Source organism: Zonotrichia leucophrys, chromosome 20 (assembly GCF_028769735.1).
Source record: "Zonotrichia leucophrys gambelii isolate GWCS_2022_RI chromosome 20, RI_Zleu_2.0, whole genome shotgun sequence".
NCBI lineage: Eukaryota > Metazoa > Chordata > Aves > Passeriformes > Passerellidae > Zonotrichia > Zonotrichia leucophrys.
Window position 1 is genome coordinate 4,628,875 of NC_088189.1, and position 21,598 is coordinate 4,650,472.

Sequence of the window (21,598 nt, forward strand, 5' to 3'; positions counted from 1 at the left end):
GGGAATCCAGAGGGGTTTGGGTGGAAGTGACCCCAAAAATCAGCCCGTGACATGGGGACACCTTCCATTATCCCGGGTTGCTCCCAGACCCTTCCATTGGACATTTCTAGGCATAAGGCAACCGCAGCTTCTCTGGGCACTCAGTGCCAGGGCCTCGCCGCCCTCGCAGGGAAGATTCTCCTAATATCTAACCCAAACCTTCTCTTTTCCAATGTGAACCCATTCCCCTTGTCCTGTCACTCCACTCTCCTATAAACAGCCTTGCCCCATCCTTGCTGTGAGTCCCCTAGAGGTACTGGAGAGCCACCATGGGGTCACCCCGAGGCCAGGCCGAACAGCCGCGATTCCCCAGCCTTCCCTCGCAGCAGAGTCGCTCCATCCCTGTCCCCATGTCGCCGCTCCCTGTCCCCCGCTGTCCGCCCGCAGCGCACTTGGCGTAGCGGCCCCGCGCCGCTCCCCGCGCTGGCGCACTTGGCGTACGCAGTTGGCGTACGCAGTTGGCGCAGCGGGCGGCGCGGCCGAGGCGGCGGGAGCCGGGCGGCCGGGACCGCACCATGTGCGGGCGGCGGGGAGGCGGCGGCGCCTCTGATCCCGTTCCCTCCCCGAACCGGCGCCGCCGCTCCCGTCCCGCCGCCGCGGGGGCTCGGGGGGGCGCGGCGGGGGCGGTGCCCGGCGGCGCGGGGCGCGGCGCCCGCGGGTGTTCGCGGGGCGCAGATCGTACCATCTGCGGGCGCCCCCCTGGCCGTGCACTGCGGAGAATCCTCGCACGGCAATAGCAGCCAGATAATAACAATATTATTAGAGCCTGGAACCGATATATTATAGACACATAAAAATCCCCCACCATGTCGGTTGCCTTTGCTTCTGCTCGCCCAAGAGGCAAAGGGGAGGTCACCCAGCAAACTATCCAGAAGGTAAAAGAGCATGCTTTTATACAGACAATTTTAGACATTTATTCTGCCCATGCTCCTGCAGCTGGAGGCTGATTTCTAGGGCGATCAGGAAAACTCGTGAATTTGCGAGGGCTGCAGAGATGGACAGCTGGAGAGAGAGAGGTGGGGGAAGGAGGAGGAGGAGGAGGAGGTGGAACAAAGCAAAGGTGTTCAGATCGCTGCAAAGAGAGCGAGAGAAGGACGTAGGGAATAAAATCGGGATGGCACGTTATCCCTGCTGCTCGCCAAGGGGAAACGCTGCCAAGCATACATTGGGAAACGGCAATAAAATCTGCAAATATGCGATTAATTTATGATGGTATGTCAGCTTCTGGCCCCCAAAGAATCCAACCTCAAAAAATAAATTGAAATAAAATACTGAATTTGCAAGGGTTTTCTTTTGTATCTGGATGCAGAATTTTAATCTCTCAGAAGATAGAGGGAGCACCAGCCACTGGTATTTTTCATAAACTATTATTATTGTGATGTGTTTATTGATGTTTAATGACAAACAAAGGTTTTGAAAGATTTCCTCTGGAGAGGAGATGCCCACATGGGTCTCATGTGGAGGCCAGCTCAGAGAAGTTATTGTTTGCGATTTCCCAGGACTGGCAGCACAAGCAGACCCTGCCACGCTTCTGCTGCAGAAGGTGACGGTCAGGAGCAGCCAGGCTGGAAGTGTCAATACAGAATGTGATGTTTTGCTGTCACTGCTGCTTGTCAGGTGCATTTTGCTGTCATTTTGGCCGCTCAGGTGTGGTGGCAGCCAGGTGTGAGCTCCGTGAGGTCCCTTTGCTGACAGTGACCAGGGCAGAGGTGCCACTGCCAGCGCAGCAATGACCCTGTCACCAGGGCTGGGCAGCCCAGCCGTGCTCTGCTGCCACTTTGGGACTTCCAGGGGACAAAAACCCCCTCGGTGGCAGCAGAGCAGAGCTGAGGGCAGGACAGACTGCCGTCAGAGAGCCCAGAGAGATGACTTGCATCTCAGGAGGCTGTTTGGAAACATCCCATCTTGTGGAGCTCTCGCAGCACGTGGTGTTGTGAACCAGTTGTTGGAAATACTGAAATATTTCGGACTCGGTGAATAAGTTTTCCTCTAACCTCCAAATCAGTTGGAATGATTTCATAATTGAGTTGTTTGTAATTAAACCCACACCCACAGACAAAGGGCAGATAAAGTGTCTTCTGTTCGATTTTCAAGCCCTTTCCTTTTCGCATATTCATAAACTTCATGGAAGCTTCAAAATGTTCTTTCTTTTAAAATAGTGAGTGGAACCATTTCCCATCTCAGGTGCATCTGCTGACAGGTGTCTTTGGGACCATCCATCAGTGTTGGGCTGCTGGCAGTGATCTTCTCTCTGACAAACAGCAATGCTGAGGAGGAGACTTGCAGGCACAGGATGGGATTTGTAGTCAAGAATGGAAATGGAGCAGAGAGAGCAGGAGACAAGCTAAACTCCAAAAGTCCTCATTAAAGTGAGCTTTTGAGAACACATCCAAATTTCAATGAAAAATATTTTTCTTATTTGCATTCATATTACATAAGCAGCTTATTTTTATTTATTAACTCAATTTTAATAGCCTTTCAAAGCTGTTCTTATCCCAGTATCAAATATTCCTAAAATAGATTTCACACGGAGGAAGTCAGAACAATAGAATAGTGCTGGTGCTCCTCTAAAATAGTTCATCAAAGAGCATTTCCAGGGCAGTGAAATTCAGTTCTGAGGCAGAAATGGTTCTTTCCTCAAGAGCTCTCCTGCCCTGATGACACAGTGGTTCAAAAGCTCAATCTTGCAAGCACTGGATAGCAGTGGTACCTACAAGCTCTGTTATGCCAGAGGCAAATCTAAATTTCTACATGCTGGTGTCATTTTTTTTATTCATTCACCTGGAGAAAGTGTGCTGCATTCACAAGAAATCTGGGGGAAGGAGGCAAACTAATGTATCTGAAATTTCAGAACAAATCAAAGGGTATTTTAAGCTTTTAATCATATTATGAGCTCATTAAATAAAAGTCAGGACATATTGGGATATAATTCTCTTAAACATGGTTTCAGTAGCTGCAGTGATGCAAATTTTGTACTTCATCAGGTCCAGCTGTCAGCATGCTCTAGTCCTGTGCAGGAAAAGGAGTAAGTTTAATTGTTTGAAAGTTTGTTTCCTACTTAAAAGTAGGTATGTTAGTATTACCTGACATTTTGGAAAGAGCTGGGTGATACTTTGGGATGAGGCAGAGATAACTCACAGTGAAAGTGCTTTCCTTGTTCAGCATCAGAATTTATCTGCCATTTAAGGAACAAGCTAAGTGCATGAATTCTTCTCTATGGGTATTTCAAGTAACACTTCAAAGATGACTGTTGATAAGTGAATCAACCTTGTGGCTCAATAAAGTCACATGTAGGTAATTTACAACAGCCAAAGCAACAAAACTGCACAAAACATCCAAGGAGGGTGGAGAATCACAAATTACAGGACTTTTATACAATTCTCATAGTAACATGTTGTGGTCCTATTTCTTTTATGCAGATGCTAGATGAAAATCACCACCTAATACAATGTATTATGGATTATCAGAGCAAGGGGAAAACTGCAGAATGTACTCAGTGAGTATTACAGAGTGGGGAGTTTGTTAGAAATGTTTCCTGAGGGCTGACTCTTGCCTTTGCTCAGTGGCACAGCTGCTGGTTTGCTCTTGGAAACACTCCTGTTCCTTTCTAGGAGCTTTTCCAGTTCATGGAGAACTGTGAAGAAGCAGAAATGGTTCTGCTGGTGCTTACTTGAGTAAACACTCCAGTTAGAGCACTCTTGAAAAAAATCATGTTCTTCTCAGCTTGCTGGCAGGGAAAACAGGTTTTGGGCTTTGGAGTTGTGGAATTTCATTTCTATCAGAGCCCTTGTTAGACAGAGAAGGGAGAAGTGTCTGATTGTTGGAGCAGCTGACTGGGTATCAGTGCTCAAAGATGGAGTCCCAGCTGCACAGTTCAAAGTGCTTTCAAAGGAGGGTGCATTTTGTCTCTCTCTTCCCCCAAGTTTATCCTTTTGGAGTTTATCCTTTTATAAAAGACGTGTTGAGCACATTGATCCTTGATGGGAAACATGACAGCACAGACACAGGTCATTGCTACTGCTATTTATTAGGACAGATTAAAAATGGGTTAAGGTAATTTAATTAACCATTTGTAAATAGGAAAAAAGAGAGATAGACTTGAAATTTTGTGTATTGTTAACCCTTTCCAAATGAGCTTTACTCCTTGTTCTGTAGATACCAACAAATCTTGCACAGAAACCTGGTTTACTTGGCAACAATAGCAGACTCTAACCAGAATATGCAGTCCTTGCTTCCTGCTGTAAGTACCAGTACAATTACTGTAACTAATAATTAGTTATTAGTATAACTAATGTCATAGTTATTTCCCTCAGATACATCAGCTATGCCAGAGGGAAATGTTCTTTGATTCTGTCACTGATCACTATAAATGAACTGTTTTTTTAGTATTTTTCCAGCTGAAAGTTTTGAAGTGGCCAAGTAGACCACCAATCAAAAGTTACTTCTACTGCATTTAAATTATGTTTTATGAGACATTTGTGTTAATCTCTGTCCCATAACTCAAGGGTTATGATGCAGTTGTGCAGATCTGAACAGCTCCATTTGTTCCAGATTCAATATTCTTACCTGTTCTTACTCTATTCTTTACTTGAGGGGAAAAAAATGCTGCTGATTTGCTTCAAAAATCTAATTCAACACTCGGGCATCGGTTTGTCTTTACACATGTTGTTATTCTTGCCCAGTGGATTGGTTTGGGAAGTACCACACACAACACAAGCTGCAGCATAGCTTGGCAAAGGTCAATCTGTCACCACGCTCCTGTGTTGTCTTTGCTAATGCATTCCCCGCAGTGGTTGTGTTTGGAAATCCATGCGAGTGCAGGGGAACGAGCACAGGAGCCACACTCTGTGACAAACACAGTAATTTCACTGTGCTGCTGCCTGTCAGCTGCTCCGTCACGCTCAATGTCATTCACACAGAGGAGTCAAACCGAGAAAGATTTACCCAAAAAAATCGAAGCAAACACGCATTTAACCCAGGCAGTTTTTAGTCATAGCCAGGCTAATTTAGGGGGCTGCTATTTTTCTAATTCAAAACCTAACCAAAAAAAAAAAAAAAATTTGCTTTTTTTTCCTCCTTGTTTGTTTCGCAGCCACCAACGCAGAACATCAACTTGGGCCCGGGAGGGATGAGTCAGAGCGCGTCCAACCAATCCCTCCACTCGCAGAGCAACCTCAGCGATGCCATCGGCAGCGGCCTGCCTCCCTCCTCCCTCATGCCGAGTCAGATCAGCAATGGTGAGCCCCGGGCCCCTTTGTGCTGCTTCGCTGTTGCCTGGCAACAAAATCATTAATGCGGAATATACTTGGAGAGCTGGGAAAGACCTCTCCTAACTCACCTTTCAGGCGTGTGGGGATTTCAGGCTCGTGCTGGAATCACCACAAAATGGCTACAGGCAGGGGGTGAGGTTGGTTTCTGCAGAGTGCTTTGTGTTTCTGCAGAGGAAATTAAAGATTTTTAAATTTTTTTTAATTGATGAAAATCACCGAGTGAAAATGAATCCAAGTTTTTAGTAAGAAAAATGATATGTTGCAGTGTTTTTGTCATGGAAGTGGTAAAATGGAATTGCTTGCATGACTAACCACACAACCAAGCCTCCAGACTGCAAAGACCTTCCAGGGTACATTTCTCCTTACAAATCATTTGGTGTTGCACCAGTCTTTGTCCTCTACAGAAGGTTGTACTACACAGTGAAAGAATTTGCACAGGCATTTCATATTAATAGGATAATATAATTTGTTTGGTTTTGTTCATGCAACCAAGCTAATGAAAAAACAATTTTTAATATGTATATTTTATATTATGAATAATCTGTTTGTGTTGTAGATCATAGTTATTCAGTCAGTTGTTTCTGTGGGTGTCTCCCAGAGTAACAGAGAGCAAAACCAGTTTCTATAAATAGAAATATCTGATTGTAAAATCACAGACCTTGGCAGGGGAACTCAAGAGCAGACACAAGCCATGAAATTACTTCTGAGTTTTTGAAAATCCCTTTGTGGTCAAGCCTATTGTACCTTTTACACGATTGGATAAGGGACCTGCAAAGTGAACTTACTACATTTTTCAGGGCCTTTGTTTTGAAAGATTTAATACTGAGTATGAGTAATATATTAACTCAGTCAAAACATTGTTTTGTGTTATTAAGAATAGAAATTTTCAGTGCTACTGTTGTTGGTTTTCTGATTTGCTCCTCAGCCTCCTCCAGATCTCTGGAGTAATTTACTGCTGATTGCAGGAACCAGACTGGAAGCCATGAGAACTGGACTCATCCACATATTTTCCCTTACAATCACAAATTAGCCAACCTTTATTTTTCTTATTTTAAAGAGGGCCAAGAATCTCTAATTTTTCCCATGCAAATAAGGGAAGGTTTACCAACACTTGCTTCACTCCACCTCTCACTCAAGGCAACTCTATCTCCATTCACACACTGTGTGGCCTTGTGTTGCACCAGGATCAGCTTTACAACTTAAACAAACCAGAGCAAAACACAGAGATAATTTTCTCTAGCAGCATTTTGAGCCATCTCCACTGATTTCCGGAGAGCTGGCTCTCTTTATCTCTTGTTGAAACTGCTGCTTGCATCTCTTCATCAGAGGAAAATATCATCATTTACAGCAAATGTTCTAATTTTGATGTCTATGAAAACCATTAAGGTTAATTAATGAGGTTTGTACTAAATGAGTTAGATGTTTTTCAGAGACTGCAGATACACTTAATAACCCTGAATTAAAATATCATTATTTAAACATTGCAACATAATTCTGCCTCTTCTAAGGATTCTGCATTCTACCTAAATTAATTGAGATTGACAACAACAGGGCTGAATTTAGATAGACAACAATATGCACCATCACAGCTCGGATAGTAACAATATACAAGTGAAAACAACTTCGTAAAACTCATTCATAAAACTATTTCCACCAATAAACAACAAATAAGAACCCCATTTCCCCCAATATTACCACCCAACTGCAACAGAATTCTGAAAAATAAGCACATTGCCAGAAAAGCAGGATGATACAAATCCAGGATGTATCTGGAGCAGTCTGATGATTACATCCTGATGTTGGAAAGGGAGGAACAACTGGGATTGTAATGGTGAATTGGAAAATTCATCTTCCTCTTCCTGAGGTACTTTTAGTCAAACTTCAGGAAAGGGAGAGATAGGCTGGTTCTCTGAGCAGAGAACTTCAGAAGCCCCAGCTAAGAAGGTGAGCTGGTTATAGAGGAAATATATAGTTATAGATAGTTATATATACCAGTTATATATACTAGTTATATATAGTTATATCCACTATATAGGAAAAGTGGATGCAGCAATGTGCAGAGTGTCTGTCAGGCACTGCTGTGCCTTCCCATTGTCACTGCCTGTGTGCAGGGGGAAAAGGAATCAACTGCAGGACAAGAGGAAGGAAAGGGCAAATTTCCAAAGGCTGGGATGTTCCCAGACTCCATGTATTTTCTGAAGAACCTGAAATTACTGGCATTTTTTAATTCTGCTGCCTGCAAGGAAGTGATTGTAGGGCATTGCTGCTGGTTTTGTTCTTCCCATCTGCAATCCTGTACAGCCTGGATTTGGCTGCCAGGAAGAGGAGGTTTGCTCTAACTGTGCAGCAGTTTTTATTTGTCTGTACATAACAGGGAGTGCTAATAATGAAGATTTTGTTTTTTTGTTTTGCCTTATCATAAGGTATTTCAGGAGAGCCTCATGCTCACTGTGCTTTGCCAATAACAGCTGAGATTTCCCTGTTGCTCTCTCTGATTTCTGCAGGTCCTAACCACGTGTCTATGCAGCAGTCAGGCCAGAACACCATGCCCACGACCTCTCTGAGCATGACAGTGAGCAGCCACGGGACTGGCCCTGGCTACAGCCACACAGTGCCTGCCTCTCAGAACGTGCCCATGCAGGGCCAGGGCTCCATCGGCAATTACGTCTCTCGGACGAACATCAACATGCAGTCCAACCCAGGTAACCCCTCTGCCTGCTCCTGCCCCACCCTGGCTTCCCTCTGACCTCACAGGGTTTGCCACACATCACTTTGTTCTGTAAATATTTCCTGTAGGCAGCTGCAAACATACCTGAGGGACAGAGAGCTTTCAGACATCTCTGAATTTCCAGGTGTCAGGGGCCAGGGTAATTCAGAGCAGTTTCACACTTGCTTTAACTTTGGCTGACTCACCATGGTTAGGGCTGAGCTGGGGAAAAGAGGGTCAGGTAGAGGTGCAGCAGCATTGTCTGATAGCCCTGGCAGCAAATCCCACAGCCATGGGAGGGATCTGAGCAGCACCTTGGCCCAGGCACAAAGAACCTGCCAGGGTGTAACACATTTACTGTTTGTACATTACTAGCCCATTTTGTTATTTTTAATGGTACTTCACATTGTTTGCAGGGCATTAAGAGACTAGCAGACAACTCAAAAAAAAGTTTGCTAGTTGAATCATATTGAATGGGATATCTGATGCTTTAGAATTCTTTACAGCAGTATGACATTTAGGAATCAAATAAATCCTAGTATATCAGTTTACCTAAACTCTATAATCATCAGGTGTATGAGAAGAAGGAAGCAGAAGAAATAATACATTAGAAAAGAAATGCAGCAATTAAATAGTCAGGAGGTAGACAGGAACAAACATCATTTTTTGTTTCTTCCTTTAACCCTACTGCAATAAGGTTTACATTCTTTTAAGTAAGCTAATAATAATGAAGGGCTGGGTGTATTTTTAAATATCTGCTGAAGCAAATGGCAAGAACTGACCATGTAATAAGAGCCCTTCTGGATTCCAGTGCAGAAGAGTAAATAAATCCAGTAGGAAAACATCTCCCCCTGTGGAAAATTCACAGAATTATCAGGATGCATGTTAGCTGAAGGTTTTAGCTTGCTTCTAAAGAGACTAGGAGAGAACTGCCCCATGTTCATCTTTGCAAAACAATCTTTTCCATGTCCATTGCAGTCTCCATGATGCACCAGCAAGCAGCAACGTCACATTACAACTCAGCACAAGGAGGGAGCCAGCACTACCAGGGACAATCCTCCATTGCCATGATGAGCCAGAGCAACCAAGGCAACAGCATGATGGGGCAGCGACCCATGGGCCCTTACAGAGCTTCACAGCAAGGTAAAACTGCAATCAGATTATTGACAGAACTCTCATTACTCTGATGACACTGAGTCTGTCACGGTTACAAACAGAGAATCCCACCCAGGAGCACAGGAAATCCTGAATGGTGAGAGTATCATGACAATGAGATGAACTTGAATCTGTTTTCAGGATTCATCTGTTTGATTATTTTGGGTGTTTAGAAAAATAATTCTGTCTAAAAGGGATCATAAATCTTTAAAGAAAATATAAACAATTTGATATACAGCTCATTCGAGGCACTGGAAATCTATTCAATTCTTTCTCATGGTGCTGGATCAGCCCTAACATGGCACAGTTAGCAAGGAACACATTTCTGGAAAGAAGATACAGTTTGCCAGCAATTAGAATGAAAAATTAGGCCAAGGAAAGGAAAACACCAGAGGATAACTACCATGCTCTAAGACATCTCTGGATAAAGTTCTAAGAGGTAATAAAGCTGCTAGACTGATTCGAAAATAAACTGAATTTTGCTAAGAAACAAATTAATGTATTAATGAAAATATATTTAATTCTGACTGTGCTCTTGAGCATGGCATCCATTCCTGTGCTTTCTTTCTAATAACTCAGATTAGTAGATGAAATGCAACCCTTATTTTCAGTGTTGCTGCAGAAGTGATTGTAGGATGTGTTACTGTTTTGTGATTTCAATTTCAGCCATCTTTGTCTGAGAATACAAATTTATTTCCTTTTCCTAGTGAGAAAAACATCTTTATAACTGCTCTCAATTGTTTGCTTTTCCAGATATAAACTTTGTTTTCTTAAGAAGAAAATATTAGATAAGAGAAACGCATCCCTTAGGAGTGCACAGGCTGAGTCTGCCTTGTCTTGTGCCTTGCAGGTTCCTCGCAGCAGTACATGGGTCAGGAGGAATATTACAGTGAGCAGTACAGTCATGGCCAAGGCTCATCAGAACCTATGAATCAGCAATACTATCCAGATGGTAATTCCTCTGAGCTGGGCTCACTGTGATACTGCTCAAGTGCAGAGCACCACGACTGCCACGTCCAAGGGCATGGCAAACATGCTGTGCTTCATTTCCAGTTTCTGTGCTGGAAAATGAGAATCCCAGGGGATGGGAGCCTGGTACAAAACATGCACATCAGTGCACCCTGCTATATAAACTGCTCCAGTTTATAAAAGCCCAGTTTGGATTAGTAAACACAAGAGTTCTATCCATTGTGATTTTCCTTGCCTTGTATTCGATATTCTCCCTGTGGGGTCTGTATTTGCTCTTAGCCTCATCTTGGTGCATAAGCAGCTTCATAAAATATATTAAATATACATTCAACACCGTGTCTATGGTGCCATAAGAAGGTATCTGACAAATCCTTGTGACTCCTTGCAGGGCATGGTGATTATGCCTATCAGCAGTCATCCTACACTGAACAGAGCTACGACCGGTCATTTGATGACTCTACACAACACTACTATGAAGGAGGTAGGAAAACACAGCAAAATCTTAACAGTAAATTCAATATATTACTGAGAAATCTGAACTCTAAATTAACTGGTACTATTAGCTGAATTATGATGAAGCAAGGTGGCATTTAGGAGAAACAATGTCTTCTGTAGAGCCTCTGTTCGTTTTGTTGTTTCAGGATACAGCAAATGGAATTCCCTTCATAGGTATTTAAAAAAAATACCAGTAACAACTAGATAAGTGGTCTTTCTGGGATATGTGAATAAACATCATTATCTAAAAGAAAATAAAATGAGAGGGCTTCTTGAGAAAGCAGCTATTTACCCTGGCAGGCTTATCCTTGTTCCTTTTTCTTCTGAAGCCCTTCTGGGATAAAAAAATTACTTCAGGGAACAGGTTGTTTGTTTCTTTGTTTAGTGATGTGTATAAATAAGTAACTCTCCAATTCAAAAGAATTAAAGATCACTGGAGAAATAAACATCTTGCTTGGCAAAATCCAATCATCTGTTTCTAAGAAAACTATTTGTGTATGAGTTCTAGACCAAGGCTCCTTACACCTTTGTTTTCCTCATCATCCACATGTGCACTGAAATACCTGCCTCATCTCTGACCAAACAATTCCAATATTTCCCTCTCCAGGAAATTCTCAGTACAGCCAGCAGCAGGCAGGATACCAACAGGGAGCTGCACAACAGCAAACATATTCCCAGCAGCAATACCCAAATCAACAGAGTTACCCAGGACAGCAGCAAGGATATGGTAAGAGAACTTTCAGTCAAGTGTTTGCAGTGTTTCACCCTGATGCCTCCATTCCTAAGCTAAAATAGGCTGTAAACTATTTCCTTGATTAACCTTGGATTAACAATGTACCAAAATTAGCCAAAGATGTAGTAAAGGGATTCTGGGCAGTAACATAAGTATAGCACTGCATTCCACCCTGAATCCCTCTCTCTTTTGATAGAAGTTAGAAAATACACATTTTCTTCATGTTGACTTTGTGTTAAACATCATCAGGAGGTCACTGCCTGGGTTCCCAGGCCTCCTACACACCTAGTCCTTCTGAACTGACATGACAAAGAACATCAGCAGTCCAGAGAATCACTCCTCTGTTGCTTGTGGTGGCACAGCCAGATTAGAGAGGAATTTAAACATGCAGTTGTTACTAAAATAAAGGCCAGGTAGTTTGCACAGAGATCATAACTGAGCTGTGCCTATACAGATTTCAAAGAGGCTTCACTTAGAAGTATTATGACATTTTTTGAGCAAAGTTTAAAATCTGAAGTTTACACTGCTGCAACTACATCATTATTAGTATTAACACCTCCTAGTGTAAACCTAGAGGGGAGGTCTGGGCAGAATTTACTCACAGTTCTTACTCACAGAGCTTACTTTGTTAGCATCATGTTTTAGATTGTGTTAGCTCTTAAAAACTCCAGCAAATCAAGCCTGTAATGGATTTTACTGCCTGTAATGGATTTTACTGTCTTCTCAGGTCCTGCACAAGGAGCCTCTTCACAGTATTCCAGCTACCAACAGGGACAGGGGCAGCAATATGGAAGTTACAGAGCTTCCCAAACAGGCCCATCCGCTCAGCAACAGAGGCCTTATGGCTATGAGCAGGTAAATTGTCTAAATCTCTGCCCTGAAAAAGCAGATCTGGCTGTTAGCTCTGTCTATAAATCTGTCTGGTAATTTGGTGCAGGTATAAGGGTGATACTTCACTAGGTCTTGTAAAATTCACAGACCAAAAGAAATTGCCTAACTTGCAGTAAGCCTCCAATATATTATCCTTCAACATTTCTATTTCTTCTTTTTTTTTTTTTACAGGGACAATATGGAAATTACCAGCAATAAAAGAACACAGTGCTGTGTCAGATTCCTTTCAATAGTATCTCAATCTTTTGAACTGGATGTACAGGCAGTTTTGATTAATTGTAATATGTTGGTTACCCCTTAGCACAAAGCAGCGTCTGTATGTGAACAGTGTTCATTTCATGCTGGATATGAAGCAGTGCACTACTGGTAACAAGACAATGCTTTAATGGTTTGATATTTGGTGCTGTGTATAGTACTGTATGTTGATACAACACAGAAGTTTTCCATTTTACCCTCTCTTGTCCCATTCTTGATGTTTCTGAATAGCTTTAGGATCATTAGATCACAGTTGTGCCCCGTTCTGGAAAACAGCCAGGTTGTTCTGCAGTCTGGCCCAATGCAAAGCCCATCAGTCACATCTCAGTCCAGGGAAGTTCCCTGTGGTAAGTTATTGATCTTTTTTTAACTGGATGCATTGAAGATTACCTGCCAGCCTCCAAAATCCATGGCTCTTCAGTTTACTTCTACAGAACAAGGGGATGGATACATTCCTTATAAAATGTCAGTTCTATGCTGTATGACAAAAAATAGCTGCAACTTCTATAATACCTGCCTACCCACCCAAATCCTATAATTCAATAATCTGCATAAGTCCACATTTCTGTTGTGTTGGTACAGAAAGAGGATCCAAACCTATGATCATAGAAATGTTAATAAATAGAGGCACCTTTTATACGTCCATGTAAACAAAGGTATTTCTGTCATGGGAAGAAAACCAGAAGGGAGCTCTGAGACCTGCACTGTCAGCCTGCTCGACATCAATATTGCTTCATATCGTGCTTAGCTGAGAAAAACACCTGGCAGAAGTCCCACCTTGAATATCCTACTCCAAATTTTATAACTTGCATATACATTTTTGTGCCAAATTTTGCAAGCAGGTGGCTGGCATCCTTCTTTATTCTGATTCTTGTGCTGCCCTTGCTCAGATTCCCCAGCAAGCATTATAACCATAAATATTGTCAAATTTGGTGGTCTGTTGTTCTCACAGCTCATCATCACTTTTATTTTCTTATTGTAGCTTGACAGAAAAATAGTTCAGAGGTAAAAGAAAAAAAAAGCATTTTTATTGCAGACAAGCAATTAAATTCAGCTTTAATTGTGAGACACTATTATGCATATAGAGAGAGGAGCTATTAATGGGGTCAACCACTGAAAGAATACCTATAGAGGGAGAATTTAGAGAGAAAAATTAGTGGTATGTAAAAATCAGTATGAACAATGTAAGTCTCTTCTATTCAGTTTTATATGTTCTTATAAAGTCTTGGGGGGGTGAAAAAAGGGCACTTTTAAAGTGCTTATATAAGTGTTAAACAAAATACTGTGTCCAGATTTCTCTGAAGCAAAAAGCTGGGGTGGCTGTGTAGCCCACAAACATTTTTTGATATGAGATTAACTGCAAATTTACAAAAGTAAATGCACTGTGTAGGATTTTCTCCTTTTCTTTGTCTGACTGGTGTTATTTATGAGATTTCAAGTACTTTATATTTTGAAAAACAAAGACCACAAGGAAAACACATCTCTCAATTCAATACTTTTTTTTTCCTTTGAAGAAAATCTTTAACTGGACAACTGGGAAGTTTACTGTTAAATGTTGTCCAAGCACTGTCCTTCCTATGTTAATAATTTCAACTACTGGTAAAATAGAAGACTTTTTTTTTTCAGTCAGTCCTCATTTCTCTCATCTTTCCTGCTGGTGTTTTCATACAAATAAATACTCTCAAATAGCAAGGAACAGAAAGGAAGTAAGATTGTTTTCTTTATAATAATTACTATTACAGGTAGCCAGAAGAATGCAATATTGCTCTTTGCCAATTTGGGAATACGCCTTTTATGTGGTTTTTGAAAGTGCTGAAATGGTTTTGAGAGAATATGAACAACACTTAAACTGAAACAGCAACATTACATCAATCTGAAATGTCTTACATTAAGAACTTCGTGAATGTTGTGTATATAATGTATTTGAAAGAGCACTTTGAAAATAGTTTGTACATTTATTTCCTAATTTATACATGATTTTTGGTGTTAATATTTCTAATTGTTAATAACAAAACGTTTATTTAATGTGTCATCCATTTTTATGTATCAATGTGGAAACAAAGTGATGCCAGCATTTTGACTTCTTCCATGAATTGTATCATTTTCTGTTTTGTAATACAGAATGCTTGAAAATGGTTTAGTTTAAATATTATCTGAAAGTGGATTTGGTGGTACTTTCCTTGTGGCAGACGGAATGGGTAGCACAGGTTACCCTTTCCTTGGCATGCTGATGGGGAGAGCTGGCCATGCCCCAGCACAGGAATCCCCGGGTGCTGGGCTGATCCCCGCGTGGGCAGCAAGGAGGGAGAATTCTGCTCCTCCATAAGGGCACGGACCTGCTGGAGAGGGCCCAGACTGATCAGAGGGATGGAGCAGCTCTGCCATGAGGAAAGGCTGAGAGAATCGCGATTGTTCAGCCTGCTTAGGGGAACTTCGGGGTGCCTTCATTGCAGCCTTCCCATGCCTGAAGGGAGCTGTGAGAAAGACGGAAAGAGACTATTTATAACGGGCTGGAGTGACAAGACAAGGGGAAATGGCTTCAAGCTGGCAGAGGGCAAGGTTAGATGGGGTTTGAGGGCAGGGTTAGATGGGGTATGAGGGCAGGGTTAGATGGGGTATGAGGGCAGGGTTAGATGGGGTATGAGGGCAGGGTTAGATGCGGTATGAGGAGGATGCTCGGTACTGCGAGGGGCGGGAGCGTGCCCAGAGAAGCTGTGGCTGCTCCAGCCCTGGAAGCGCTCAGGGCCAGGCTGGACGGGGTTTGGTGCAAGCTGGGATAGTGGAAGGGGGAACGACATGATCTTTAAAGTCCCTTCTAAACCAATCCATTCTGGATTCTGTGCCTCCCTGTCTCCCTCAGCACTCACGGGCGCCGTTCTCGGGACACACGGGCTGAGGCGGGCCTGAGGCCGGGCTGGGGCGGGCCTGAGGCCGGGCTGGGCCGGGCTGAGGCGGGTCGGGGCTGCCGGGGCGTGGCTTCGCCGCAGCGGCTGCGCCCGGGAGGCCGAGGCGGAGCCGGGGCCGTGCCTGTCCCTCCATGGCGGTGCTGTGTGGGGCCGGGCTGGGCACCTCCCTCAGGCGCTGCGGGGCCGGGGGGAGCGGCCGCAGCCCCTGGAAGCCGCTCCTGGTGCTGCTCAGCCCGCCCGCTTTCTCCACGGGCTGTCCCCGGTGCGCCAAGGACAGGCGGCTGCGGCAGAAGAGAGCCATTTCCGAGCGGCAGCTGGTGAGTGCTGGGCTCTCCGCGGGTTCGGGGTGCCTCCCGCCGCTGGCCCTGCTGGAGTGAGGAAATGCTGGCTAAAATACAATTGACTTCCAGAATAGTGAGGAAATGAGTCTGCCCCGCGATATTCGCGGTGCTCACAGTGATCGTAGTAGCGGTTCTCTTCCCCTTTGGCCTCCTTGGGCGGGAAGTATCCATAAGTCTAGAAAGTAAAAAGGTTTTTAAAGCTAAAGGTCTAAAAGGGTGTTTTAGCTTTAAATCTAAAATATTGTTTTGTTTCTCACTGGTTTTTTAGTCTTGCGGTGTAGTCAGCTGCCAAACAAGCATCACTTTATGTCAGAGAAACTTCAGGGTCCTAGAACTTATTCTTCATCTTATTTTTATATTTACACATCTCTGAAAAATCTTATTTTCTAATGAACCATAAATCACTCCCCATTAAAAGCCATAGTTTAATCTTTCGCCGTGTGGTGGTGCCAAATACTTTCTAAAAGAGGCTTTTTAGTAGTAGTATAAATTTGCTTATCAAAAGTTCAGGTGAGAGGAGGTTTTTTTTCAGTTGCTTATCTTTGGTATCATAACATTAATAAGACTTTTTCTCCCTCACATACTCTTTGTCCGTTTATTTAAAGTGACCCTTAAAGGCCATTCTCATTATGGAGTCCCTTAGTAACTGAGAAAATTAGAAAGTTACCATGATCACAGTCATGCTTTCTCTTTTCATCCCTCTCTGTAAACAATTCCACCTGTCGATGAATGTACTTCCCTAATATTTTCCCTTGGGAATTTCAGCCTCTTTTCTGGAGATAGATGAAGTTATATCAGCATAGCATAGCCTTAGGCATTTGCTTTTTAAATAGTTCTTAAAAACACTTGAAAGATGAGATCTGATTTTCTTTATTATTGCACTCAATACCCTGCAGTTAGTTGATCTGTGAATGCCAGCAGAGTTCTGGTTCAGAGTTCTGGTTTTTTTTACTGTTGAATGAAATTCATCATGGCTAAAAATAGCAGGTCTGGCTAATAACTAAAACTTCTTGGAAGCTGAGTCTGATAAATTGTATTTAACGGTAGCAACCCCCACCCTTGTTGCAGACACGTTATTTCGTGGATCAGCGGAAGGTGCGCGTGGTTGGAGGACAAGGAGGAGACGGGGGCCAGTCCTTCCACAGTGAGCCCAGAAAAGTGTTTGGAGGTCCTGATGGTGGGAATGGAGGTGATGGGGGCCATGTCATTTTTAAAGGTAAACCTCACTGAATCTGTTCTGTTTTGTGTTGTTGTCTTCTTGTTGAACACCCCACCCCAGCAAAAACAGCGCTGCACGGATGGTAAATGGCAAAAAGGTTAAAATGGTTATTTCTCTATGAGATATCTTCGCTTTTGAAGTTTTGTCCTGAGCTGTGATAAGGAGGACATAAATGACACTGAGAGCCTTAGAAAGAATTTTGAAAATTGAGGTATTTTGCAGATACTTTAGTGAGTGTTGCCTGACTGTGTTATGTTAAGATCTGATTAAATTTTCCTCTTAAGATGAATAAAGCTGCTTCTGCCACCACTCTGCTGTAAAATCTAATCTAGCAAATTAATTTTGGTTTGGGATGACCACATTAATAAACCTAATCAGCTAAGTACAGACAGTTAAACTTCATCACGCCTTAGATTGATGTTAGTCTTCCCTGACATGTTATTGTTGAGACAGTAAACAAAAAATAGGGACAAGAAATAGTAAATAGGGTGTGCACTCATGCAATATTCAAAAAGGGAAAGAACAGTCATGAATTGTCTTTTCTGTGCCTGTTTTACTAAAGCAATGTGTTCAAAATGTGTGTATTTTGCTTTTCAGCTGACCAGCAGATGAAATCACTTGCTTCAGTGTTCCGCTTCTATCAGGGCTTTCACGGAGAGAGAGGAGGAAGCAAAAACTGCTATGGAGCTAATGGTGCACACCTGTATGTTAAAGTAAGTGCTGTGTGGTAGCTTGGTACATGGCTGGTTTTCAGTCTGGAGAACCTTACTGTGTGCAAATCTCCTGTGTGATGGAGGGTGAATGTCTGACGGTGCTGTTTGAGTTCAGAAAGTGAGTTTCATGAAAGACAATTCTCTTTCTGGGCTCCTCACCATGAGAATATGCAGGAGTGATTTTCAGCAAATCTGAAATCAGCTGCTGGAGGATCTGCTGCAGGCTTTGAGCTTCAGTGTAATGCTTGCACCTCTTCCCTTTGAGGTCCCTGTTGGTACTTTGGTGAAGGAGGATGGTGAAGTTGTGGCTGACCTCACCCAGCATGGAGAGGAGTACATTGCAGCTCACGGAGGAGCTGGAGGGAGAGGGAATCGCTTCTTTCTGTCCAACGAAAACCGCGCTCCGAAATTATTCACTCCAGGAGAGCCAGGTCAGGAGAGGGTCCTTCATCTGGAGCTCAAGACAACAGCTCATGCAGGGCTGGTGAGTTTCTCTTGGTTCAGCTTCCACTTGAGTGACTGAAGAAATAATGTGAGAGAACATTTTCTTGGCCCCTGGCTTGCTTGTTTGGAGACACAGCTCGATGCTTTCTTGCTGTTACTTGGTAGAAGGGTGTCCAAAGTCATTCACAGAGCTGTCACTCTCATGCTACTTGGTGTTGTCCTACTTCTGCTAAAATCCATACCACACATAGAGAAACAAGATTCATCAGTGGTTGCTGATGATGTACAGCAGCTTTGTCTGCTGGTTCTGCAGATGAACACTACAGTATAGAGAATTCTTTTAAATTGGTATATTTTCTTGGTTTGGAATTTTTTTCTCCTAAATTATAAAATTCAAATAATCTGTTTCTTCCTTGTATTTCTCTTTTTGCAGATCTTAAACATTTGACTTTGTTAGTGACAGGTTTATCATCCTCTGAAATGAAAAATGCTCAACTTTGAGCTGAAGCTATTTTTGTATTTGAGTATGGAAATATTCTAACACCAGCTGGCAAACCTGTGAAAGTTATGCTTTGCTGCAAAATGTTCTTGATGTAGTCCAACAACTGCAGAATAACTGTCTGGTCTAGTAGAATTTTGCAGATTTGTTAAAGACTGAGAAATTTGTGTGTTTGTATTCCAGGTGGGCTTTCCCAATGCTGGCAAATCCTCACTTTTGAGAGCCATCTCCCGGGCAAAGCCAGCTGTGGCTGCCTACCCATTCACAACCCTAAACCCCCACGTTGGCATTGTCCACTATCAAGACTATGAACAAGTGGCAGGTAAGAGTTTGAAGTGTGTTGTGTGTACCTTGATGGCAATTTGTGTCACCTTTGTAAATGGTTTAAAATGCTGCAGAAATAGATTCAGGAGTTCTGTGGTGTTCTTGCTAGTTCTAAAGAACTTCAAAGAAAACTCTGCTGAAAGCCCATTTCACTTTCACTTGTAGGTACCTTTAGTGCCAAACTGTCAGTCTGTATTTTGTGTGCAATGGAATAATCTAAATTGAGGTGTTTTAAAATACAACTTAGCGTGAGTTGTGCTTTAATATTGAGGCACTGAGATATAATTCTAAAAGTACTGTCACTGGCCAGTGAAAGACTGGGGGGGGATTTTGAGGGTTTTTTATTGGATCTGCTGGATTCACTGTGAAATTTCCCTTGCAGTTGCTGACATTCCTGGCCTAATCAGAGGTGCTCACCAGAACCGTGGGCTGGGCATGGCCTTCCTGAAGCACATCGAGCGCTGCCGCTTCCTCCTGTTCGTGCTGGACCTCTCTGTGCCCCAGCCCTGGAGCCAGCTGCAGGACTTGAAATATGAACTGGAAGCATATGAAAAAGGCTTGTCTGAGAGGCCTTGTGTTGTGGTTGGGAATAAGGTTGACCTTGCTCAGTCCAGGATCAATCTGGCGCTCCTCAGGGAGCAGGTAGCTGAGAGGGTCATTGCAGTGTCTGCTCTGACAGGAGAGAACTTGGAGGAGCTGCTGTTGCATCTGAGAGAACTCTATGACACTTATGTGAAGACAGAACACTCACAAGGACAAAGCCCAGTCAAGTGGTAGAAGCCACAAGTGCTGTGAACTGTGCTGGAAGGAGAACAAAGTTAAAATAGCAATTTTATTTGAGTGCCTCTCTGTGACTGGGGCTTCCTGTGGGTTGTTTTTGTTGTTAATATGGAAGGGCACAGCATGGGGATTTGTTCTGGACTGCTGCTTTGGAAAGATTGTTTTGTTTGTTTGTTCACCTTTGAGGTGTCTCTGGAGTTTTACAACAAAGCTTGAAAATTGTAATCATGGTGGGTGTTGAACTGGAAGCCTGGCTCTTGTTTGGCATACCATGGAATGAAGAGATTGCTGTCTAGTAAAAATTACTGAAATTCAGGATCTGCAGGAGATGTTGGCTTATTTTACAAAGTGTACTGAAGTCTCAATTTTCACAAATCAAAGTTCTAAAATAAAATCTGGTGGCCTCATGTTTGTCTCTTTTTATATTATGACAAATTTCTTAAAGCTTTTCTCCTGTTGTGGTTGGGTGTGGATTTTTCTCCTCAGAGGGAGGCACAGCTCAATAATTTTAGGGAGGAGGAGCATGGAAGAACTGCAATTAATGACTGAAATTATTTTCTCATTAATATAAATAATTTACTGTATTTAAATTCTGGCAGCAGCTAAGTAGCTGAATAAACTGGCCAGGAACCAACCATTTGAGACTCACATCTGAGTTCTTCCATTTAGGAATCTCAGGCAATGTTCTGAGAAATCCTAGGATTAGATACATCAAATAAAATAAATGTTTAGTTCTTTGTGTGTGTGTGTCCCCTTTTTTTTTCAACTATATCATTTTATGGACTGTGTTCTTAAACTTTAGGAATTCAGGAATCTTAATTAGAACAGTGATCTTTGCCCTCTCCTCATACTGAAAGAAGAGCTGCTTCTGTATACTCTGGTCATATTTTCTGTAAAAGATTATTATCTTAATAATGGAAAGTCAAAATTCATCAAAACATATAATTAAACTTTTTCATAAGGGACCTGAAGAGGCTTGTGGGGTGCTGAAACACAACACTGTCAGAAATAGAGGAAATTACTGAGTGGGTATGAAAAACACTAAGCTGTAGCCTCTAACCACTTTTTGTAATACACCACAGTGAAGGTGATAATTCTCTCTGCTTATTTCTCTGCACATTTTTGATTTCATCCCTGGCAGTCTGATGCTTCTGCATGGAACATCCTTAAAAGCAGGGTTTTAATTCTGAAAAAGTACAGGTCAGCTTGGAAGGCTGAATTGATTAATGAATTATGGCCAACCCAGTAGTTACCTCTCCTAAATTCACATTCTGAGTATTTCTACTTGTGGTCAGGTGTGGGGAGTAATCTCTGCATTATAAGCAGTGATGTTGGTGTAAATAGGATCAGGAAAAATTCAAAACTAATATTAAATCCTAAAGTCTCTCCTGTGTTTTGCTTCATCCCTGGGATTTACTGAGTTGAATTAAATAGAAGTTAATATTCAGTTCTGTTCTTCTGTTTGAATTTGTGCAGCATTTTTAGGCTTCACTGCTGCTCTTCCTGCTATTGCTACATGCTTTTCAACCACTTTTAATAAAACCAGGGGAAGGTTGCCTGAACATCAAAGCTGGTGCAGCTTCTTAGCAGATTATTTAATACCCACAGAGGCTTTTCACTCTTTCTGGCTGTGTTTGAGAATGCCCAGGGCTGCTCCAAAAGCCTCAGTGCTTGAGTGTGACAGTGGTCACAAGGGTTGCAGGATGAAGAGAGATGCAAGAATGTTGACCTCATGTTCAGAAGGCTTGATTTATTATTTTATCATATATATTACATTATGACTATACTAAAAAGAATAGAAGGAAAAGTTCTCAGAAGGCTAGCTGAGCTAAGATTAGAAAAGAAAGAATAACAAAGG

The 21,598-nt window shown here is 42.6% G+C and overlaps 2 protein-coding genes across 2 annotated transcripts; both read left to right on the plus strand.

Annotated features, from left to right (window-relative positions):
* Nucleotides 1-725: 725 nt before the first annotated feature.
* SS18L1 (SS18L1 subunit of BAF chromatin remodeling complex) lies at nt 726-14,665 on the plus strand. The gene is made up of 11 exons (XM_064730182.1): nt 726-914; nt 3,459-3,535; nt 4,195-4,279; nt 5,132-5,276; nt 7,814-8,011; nt 8,995-9,159; nt 10,022-10,123; nt 10,529-10,621; nt 11,243-11,362; nt 12,096-12,223; nt 12,431-14,665. Exons 1-11 carry the CDS (start codon nt 846-848, stop codon nt 12,455-12,457), a joined length of 1,209 nt encoding a protein of 402 aa, XP_064586252.1. The 5' UTR covers nt 726-845; the 3' UTR covers nt 12,458-14,665.
* Nucleotides 14,666-15,473: 808 nt separating this feature from the next.
* MTG2 (mitochondrial ribosome associated GTPase 2) lies at nt 15,474-20,147 on the plus strand. Its single transcript, XM_064729867.1, has 6 exons — nt 15,474-15,737; nt 16,830-16,977; nt 17,578-17,693; nt 17,959-18,177; nt 18,820-18,958; nt 19,343-20,147. Exons 1-6 carry the CDS (start codon nt 15,552-15,554, stop codon nt 19,735-19,737), a joined length of 1,203 nt encoding a protein of 400 aa, XP_064585937.1. The 5' UTR covers nt 15,474-15,551; the 3' UTR covers nt 19,738-20,147.
* Nucleotides 20,148-21,598: the final 1,451 nt, after the last annotated feature.